Source organism: Carassius auratus, chromosome 30 (genome assembly GCF_003368295.1).
Source record: "Carassius auratus strain Wakin chromosome 30, ASM336829v1, whole genome shotgun sequence".
Lineage (NCBI taxonomy): Eukaryota > Metazoa > Chordata > Actinopteri > Cypriniformes > Cyprinidae > Carassius > Carassius auratus.
The window spans coordinates 19141421-19150204 of NC_039272.1; the positions used below are offsets into that span (position 1 = coordinate 19141421).

The 8784-nt window shown below is 36.6% G+C and overlaps 1 protein-coding gene across 1 annotated transcript; it reads right to left on the reverse strand.

Annotated features, from left to right (window-relative positions):
- Window positions 1-5251: 5251 nt before the first annotated feature.
- Window positions 5252-7529, reverse strand: tmem174 (transmembrane protein 174). The gene is made up of 2 exons (XM_026211950.1): window positions 6616-7529; window positions 5252-5831 (listed from the first exon to the last, which is right to left on the reverse strand). The coding sequence occupies exons 1-2, from the start codon at window positions 7419-7421 to the stop codon at window positions 5711-5713; spliced, it is 927 nt and encodes a 308-aa protein (XP_026067735.1). The 5' UTR covers window positions 7422-7529; the 3' UTR covers window positions 5252-5710.
- Window positions 7530-8784: the final 1255 nt, after the last annotated feature.

Consider the following 8784-nt stretch of genomic DNA (forward strand, 5'->3'; position numbering starts at 1 on the left):
CACATAAAAAGTGAGAGAAAAGAAGGGAAAAAAAGAGAGATCTCACTGATGCTCTCTGGATTGGGCTGCGGTTCTTTTTCCAGACATCTGCAAAGATCATCTTGGCCTTCATCTGAGCCTCATTAGTCCTCTCTCTGTTTTATTAAAGACAGGGAGATGATTTCTCCATCAGATACAGTATTATACTGGACCACAGCCTAAAGCTGGCAATCAGTATCCCATTCAGAACATATATGTGATCATGTACTGCTCACAAGGGTCATTGCATTGTGCGTTACATTATGACATTTATTGAGGGGTAATGAATTGAACACTGGAGGGCAGTTTTTCTGACCAAAATGAAGCCTGCTTCGCTATGAAGAAGTATCTGAAGACAATCCTGACTTTAGTCCAGGACTATAAGTGAAATGGATCTTGAAACCTTGGCATAACTTTTAAACCTACGAGTTTTATGGTTCCCAACCACAAATGACTTTTCACTACTAATTGTTTTATGAAAAGAAGATATTGATCTAAGCAAGACATTTTCATTCATTTTAAACGGCTACATTTTCCACTCCTAACCATCTTTCCCACAGTCCAGCTGTTAATAATCTTTTATTTTTTATTTTTTACATAATTCATATTTCTAAAGCTGTTATACAGTCTTGTGTTCTTTATCTGAATCGGTGGAACACCTGCTTGGTAACAGAGGCCAAAGTGTAAAAGTCCAGATGTGGGCGGTATTAAAAACAGTGAGAAGAGGAGGAACCATAGTAGCTCCAGAAGACACGGTTACACATGAGTCAATGGCTTTCTCAGGCTGTGGAAAGAAACTGGCGGCCAGAGTGAATAAGTCTTGAATGGGGGGCCTGGGGACCGCTGATAGATTTGCCATCAGAGCTACTTAAGGCCCTCACACTCACACATCAAACAGGCTGCGCACAGTAAACATTCATTTCAACGCTCGCTATATCATAACTCAGATTCTCAAAAGGTAGCACTCTTCCCTCATCGATCACTGCATTGAGAAAATTGAGGGGGAAAAATGTAATAATGTGTGTGTTGGGGGACACTTGTCTCAATAGCAGCCTTCCTGTTTCAGAAAAGCAATGTAAATGAGCAGTGGTACAATATGTTCAGCAGATCCGTTTGTGTGCATGTGTTTATATATACTCAGAGTGTGTGTTTGAGGCTTATGTAAATGAGCTGTGAGAGTCTCCAGTGTCTGTGAATCATTTCCTGTTTGCCATATTGATCTAATCATCCTGGGGTTTTACTGTCAGATGCGCCCCAAACAAACTCTCTGCGTGTGTTAACGTTCAGTCATATGGTAATGCATATGATCGCACGTGCATACACAAGCCATTCATGTACTGCATGTGTGTGTGTTAGTGTGCATGCCATTAGTAAGACTCTACGTATGTAGAATACAGAATATGAGTATTTAAACCTGTATAGAGCAATAGAGAGTGTGTGAGTGATGCTCTCTCTATCTGGGTGGCAGTACTTCTAGGGCGGCTGGCTCTGCGAGCAACATGAACAGCGGGAGGATAATTTGGATTTGATTGGTTTCACATGTTTTTCATAAACAACAAAGCTCTCTCCCTTCGGTCTGCTCCGCTGTGTTTGGCTGAAAACATGGAATCCATTTGTCCCCTTCTCCCCTTCTTGCTATTTAGCATTACTGAGCAGTATGTCACGTGTTGAACAGACCACCAGCACGACGGGCATCTCGCAGTTACGATGACAGACTGTAACACCAGTAAATTGGCATTTAGCAAAACACACTCCCCACAGACTCAGATATTTAGCAGTGGATTTCACATATGCTCTGCTCTCTCTAGTTTTTGTAAATTGCATGTGCATATATGTATTAGGTTAAAGATGCAACATCTGAATGAAATCAGAATATAGGTTACATCTAAACGACTGCCTTCTCATTCACCTCGTCCCAAAGGTGCTCTGTTTGATTAAAGGCAACATTTTTTACTCCCAGTAAACCCTGCTTGTACATGGGTTAAGTAACTGTATTATCTATCTACAGAGACTAATATTTCTGATGAAACTATTTCTGATACATTTTTTCCCCAAAGTGAAATACATCTCAAAGATAATATCATATTTTACCGGTGAAGTTTTTAAGGGCTCCTAAAAGTGTGAAACTGACTTATTTTAGTAGTAGTATAGTACTAGTAGTATTGTTATTGTGGTTGTTATTCCCAACATACCATTTGACACATGCCTACTAAATAAGACTTCTGTATGAAATATGGTATATTAGTTGAATTGTTGAGAGTGAAGCAAAAAGTTCAGAATACAAACAGGAATGAATGAATGAATGAATGGATGAATAAAAAAAGCATACACAGCGTGAAGTGGCCACTGACGTCAAATGCTCCTAGTGAAGGCTTTGGTGAATTTCCTGCGACTGGAAATGAAGGGAAAAAAGCATGAAGTTCCACCCCTAAGCTGAACTTCAAACGAACGAATGAGATGAACTCACACGATTTAGGCACCAAAACGTAAAACAATTAGAAATTGCCACGAGAGGGTTTTGCACTGAGTCATTTTTTTGTGCTTTTAAGAGCCCTATAAAAATAACCCATATTGGTACATCTGTACACGAATATAATTAAATATTTGCAATTTATGTTGTTTGTGGGGGAAAAAAGGTCAATGTGGATCTTTTTCCTCAACATGATGTTGTCAAGTAATCTACAAGCTAGGACTGATCCACTGGGATTCAGAGTTTCAGGAGATTGGCTCAAAAACACCTGGAAACCTGCGCTGTTTTTGTTTTGTAAAAGCTCAATTTTTAATTGTATTATATTAATGGTATATAAACGAAGTAATTATCCGTTAAACTATTAGAAAAAGCCCATAAGCTAGCATAATATTATGACTAATATCCGGGGCAGCCAAACAAACAAGTGCTGCTAGATAAACGGAAATGCTTATCTTCCTCACAGTTGGCCTAATATATAGGTGCAGAGATGCTTTTTACTCCATCGTTTTTGTAAAGACTGAATCTCATACAGATTGATTAGCTTTTAACGAGGAAGTGTATAAACAAAGCCTGCAACCAATAAGGTGAGTTAGATAGCCTACTATAAGCCGTTTCATATGTCGACCTAAATGGAGACTTTGCCTATTCATGGTTATGCTTTCACTTTCCTCCTCGTTCATCTGGACAAGTTCAGATGTAAGACGTGTTCTGTAATAAATAAAGCGAAGCTCTCCAATAATGAGATTTGTCGGCCACCCGTGTTTTACTGCTCAGTGAAATTAATGAAATTCACATTGCACTGCGGTCTCGATACAAAGGCGCAACATAAATCCTAGCACACCGGTTTAAAATGTATTGGCTATAAAGCACTTGTCGGCTGATTTTTGGAAGCAGTTCTGTTTAACGTCAGGTAGGATATTTTATATATATATATATATATATATATATATATATATATATATATATATATATATATATATATATATATATATATATATATATATTATAGGTAGCCTAATAGTTGCAGAGTGCGTTTAATGAGAATAATTTACACTGAAAAAACGATGGAAATTATGGGATTGCATAAACTGTACCTTCTATATGTCAACATTTCCAAATCCAAAAAAAAAAAATAATAAAATAAAATCCATTAATTATTTTCTATCAAGCGCGCCACTAATAAAATCAATATTTCGATTTTAAAATGTTAGACATTTTAGGTTTACAGAATTCAGCACGAGGACGTTAGGCTATGTCTTAAAAAAAAGTATTTTTAAAAAATTCCAATGTATTTTTAAAAGTCAGCTCAGAAGTAAAAACACATGAACTGGAACGGAAACTGTGTTCGTCGGACTGTTCTCTTTCTTTAATAAAAAGTAGGCTAGATAATCTCAGAATTTACCAAAGTAGTCATTTAGGAACAGATGAAGCGTTTCATTTTGGCAACAAATGTAACGGTATAGTGTGAGGAAACAGTAATTTTATAATATATAGGCTATATATAAAAAATGCATTATTAAAAATATTTATGAATGCACTCTGTACCAATCGATAAGCGTGTTAAACGTTTTAGCCATTTAAAGTTTTTCCTTTTTTTAAGTTTTTAAATTCCATATAGTTCGCAAAAGACAAGCAAATACGAACTTCATCGCGATGCTTGAATTTAAGCATTGGATTGCCCATGGCTTGCTCAATACCTTTTATAGACCTTCAATTCCATTGGACGAAGGTTGGTTGAGCAGATGCTGTTACACTTTGAGGGAGAGATGGCAAATGTTAAAGGCATGCTCCACACTGCGAAATTGCCGGTTCCAACTCCTCAGTTATTCTTGTTTAGAAAGTATAGACTACTTGTAGAAGTGCTTGCTTTCTATCACTTTTACACTCAACAAAAGCGTCCAAATAAAGCAGCAATAATCTCATTAAAAAAGTGTTGTTATGGAGTATTGTTTATTTGTACTCGCGTTCGAGTACAAATAAATGTACATTATGAAAGTAAAATAACATTTATAATAATGTAACTAACTTTACAGTCATTTAAAAACACCAATTTATTGGGTAGGGTTATATCATACAGAAGTTACTGTTTTTATTCCGAATCAGAGAAAATATAAAGGGTATTGCAAAAGCAAACTGAAATAATAATAATTATTTTTGTTTATATAAAAAGTGAATGATAGCTTTGGTATCATATGAATAAGCAGGTTTTCCTGTTTAATTTACATCGAGAAAACATCCAAACAAGCTTTCCATCATAAAAAAAAAACTTGTACTTTATTATGCACTTCTCTATACAAAAAATAATAATTTAAAGAATTAAAAATATGTATTTTAGGAATTTATGTAAATAATACAGCATGTTTTAACGATTTCTATAAACATAGCCTAATTTAAACGCTAAAAGGTAAAAAAAAATTGTGCAAGCATGGAATATATATATTTTTTCTCTCTTTTGGATCACGCTGATTGAACATTAAATTTTAATGGCTTAATTGTTGTGTTCATTTAGAATAATAAAATCGATATAGTAAAGTATTTTTGTTAAGTTTAGATAGGATACTAAGATTTTATATTTATAATCGCTAAAAAGATAGACCGATAAAACTGTAAAAACAAATCTACAGTCTCACATTTCCTAAAACGACAGACATGAGATATTTCTTTTAAAGGTTCTACAAAAAATACGCATAGAATACATCTCAAAGTACTCGTCAAACTGAAACACCTTCTACAGACTTTACTTGCTATGCTGCTGTTGCACCACAACGTCATTACATTTTTTATTTGTCATACTTTCAGTTATTAAAAGGAACACGCATAAAATACACCTTCCTTCCCCAGTGTTGGTGAATTAGGAGTTTTGTCGTACTTCCTCACTCTTTCTGCCCCCATGTGGCCCTCACCGGACGCTCACGTGTGCCATGAACTTCTCAGGAGCCCAAGAGGACACGAGAGCACGAGGACAGCCGCTCGCATTATTTGTAACGTGTAAAAGAATCTTTAAACATCGAAACTAAACGAAATCGTACTAGCCTGTATTTTCAACATGTGGAAACTTATTTAATATTCTCCCAGGCTCATGAACAAAATGTCTTGTAGATTTCAATTATGAACACTTACATAATATTCTCTGAGTCTCATTTTAATTGAGCAAAATTACGTAACACAAATACGCTAATGGATACCTTAAGTTAACAAATGAAATGTATTTAAAAAAAGTTCTTAATAAAATGTATTTAATTGTTCAGGGGTGTAGATGTCCTCGTAAGCAGGTGGAGAAGAGGCGCTGTCTGCTGTGCTCTCTTTCTCCTCTTCTTCTTCGTCTTCTGAGACACCGCGATTCCTGCAACAAAACCCGAAAAAGGAATCATTAATCCACTCTGGTCAGCCCTCGGCGCAAATAATAACTGTAAAAGGTGCCTGACTGACTACTAGGAGAATTTTGGGCAGACCGGTTAGTGTTGAAACATTTTTCTTTGTTTATGTCTGTAACTGTGTTTTTCGAGTCTTAAACTTTGATAAAATATTCACATATTTATCCGCTTCAAATAAAAGCAGTTTAGAAACCTACAATTGATCCTTTATTAACAAAGCATGTGAAGTTATACAATCTTGCCTCAAAACAGGCGTCTGATCTTAAATCGTTGTTATTTTGACACAGTTTGAGGACCTCCAGCGTTACCTCATGCAGGCGGGCGCTGCTCATAATTAGTTAAACACTCCCTGGTCTGCTCTATGAACATTTAAATCTAAATTCAAATATTGGCTCGAACAATATTTAGTTACGTTTGAATTGTTCCAATGAATGATTCAATAATACTTCACCAGTTTATGCACTGCACATACGATTTCATTGAGGTTTATGCCTATTTAAAAATAGAAGTTACAGCTCAAAACTGATTTACCTTATCAGTTACAGTAATTATGTTTTCTTATTTAATCTTTCAATTTGTTTTCTTTGCAATATTATCTTTAATAAACCCATCATTTATGATACTTAAAACCATAAAGAGATCAGTTTTTATTTTTATCAGCTCGATCTGTTATTAATGCTGTTTCTAGACTCCTTGTGTTCGTGGTGTCTAAATCAATCGATTGCACACTGTCATCAGAATTATAATCATTACCTGTTTTCCCTTTGCTCTGCTGTAGCGCTGTCATGTTCCCCAGAATTAAATCCAGGGTTTTCCATTGGATACATGCTGTAATACTGTGGCGGTGTGTTCACTGTGACTGCTAATGGCTGGGGGTTTGAATGCAAACCATTAACAGGACTCAGACTTTGGTCTGGTACTACAGAGGTGTACGGTGGTGGGATGTACTGGACCACCGTGGCCCTGTGGAAGGTAATGGGCTGATTGAATCTAGTGAAGATGAACGATGGTCCTGAAAGTGGCGGCAGAGGGTCTGTTTCAGGTGTCAACTCTCCATCATTCTGCTTGCAGCTCAGGCAGAGCAGCATTTGGAACTTGCAGATGCTTATCAGCACAAATGTACCTCCTACTGACAGCAGAATTGGCCCCAGAAGCTGTGTCCACTCGTAGCTGTGACTGAAATTGTAATTTGTCCACCCCATAGCCGTGAATGCCATGCCAACCAGGCCCAAGAAGACTCCGGAGAACAGGAGCGTGGCACCAGCTTTGTCCCCATCTGACACCGGAGCGTTTGAAGAGCTTGGTGCTTGGCCGGGCATCAAAGTGACGACATTCACAGGGACATCACTGGGACTCTGGTTGCTGTTTGTGATGGTACTACAAACACCAGCAGGTACTGCATCACTTGGCTCGGCAAGAGGATTTGTCCCTTGATTCCTACTTTCTGTTGTGCTCTTCCAAAAATCTAGAATGCCGTAATGTCTCATCTGGCCAGAACTGCACTGTTTTTGTATAGTGGCTTTAGGATTTAGACACTTGTCTGACGAAGGTCCACTCATCTATGCATGACGGATCTTTTATTGTGTATCTATTTTGGACATTGGCTCAGAAGCTTAGTTAACAGGTAACAGATCATTGCCCTTATGCTCTTGAACACTCAGTCATCATGTTGGTGCGAGCACTGAAATGTGAAATCTGTTGCATGGTAGAGTACATGCAGGAAACTGGCAGGTCCAAAGACTAAACCTAAAATCACTCTTTTTGTTTGGACCAAATATAACAATTTTATTACCAAACATTACCAAAATAACTGCCTTTTTCAATAGAATGAATAGATCATTAAAACAAGGATCTGTAGTAAAAAGAAATAATAAAAATAAAAACAATATAGAAGGAAGAGTTCACTCAAAAATGAAAATTGTCGTAAAAATGTAATTCTGAAGAATATCTCAGCTGTTGTCCATACAGTCAGAGGGACTTCAAAACAACATTCTTCAACTGAAAAAAAGGACATTTTTCAAAATCGGTTCCTTTATGTTGGACAGAAGAAAGTAAATGATCACAGAATTTTCACTTTCAGTTGAACTATCCTATTAATGTATCACCGAAATCAAAAGAGCAAAGTCTAGAGAATATTTATACCGGTATGCACTATGAAAGTTTCATCATCATTTTTGCACACAACCTAAACCTTTTCTTGCACAAGGGGAACCATGTTTGTAAAATTGCAATATAATGTCCTTAAATATGCCAAAACAGAGAGAGAAACCGAGATAAAAAGTTTCCAACAATATCAAAACAATTCTGCATCACTTTAACTTTTCAAAGTCCTCTCTGGAGTCCAAACGGATTTGATTAGCAAAGCAATGTTCCACCCAGAGCACTGCATAACCTAGCAAATTGCAACTATTGTCCAGTTCACCAAAAACACTGTCATTTAACTTTGATGACACTTATCTCACAGTAACATTTTACTGTGGTACTAAGTTAATTATATATCCACCACTCTCAATGTCCAATAACAACAGACAGAGTCATGAAATGTGTTTGTCATTGTTTAACACATATGCAAAATGCATATGCCATGTTTTATTGCAGACCATGTCATGTTTTTCACAGTCCATTGTTTACCTGTTGTTGTGGAGCAGTATATGGAGCTTGCAAGTAATTGTTGCCCAGAATTATTTTGTAAACTGGGACTGGACACTGGAGAGAACAGTATGATTTAAATCACAGTAGATGTTGGAAAAAAATATGATTTTTTTTTTATATGATTGTGAGTACCGTGCTAAATTCCTCCATCTCTTCTTGAGGGTCAAGCAGTATGTCAGAACCTTCTCGTGCTAAAAACTTTGTTTTAATTCTTTTCCCAAAAACTCGAGGAGACACCTGAGAGACATTTAGAAAGAGAATAGATTCCAG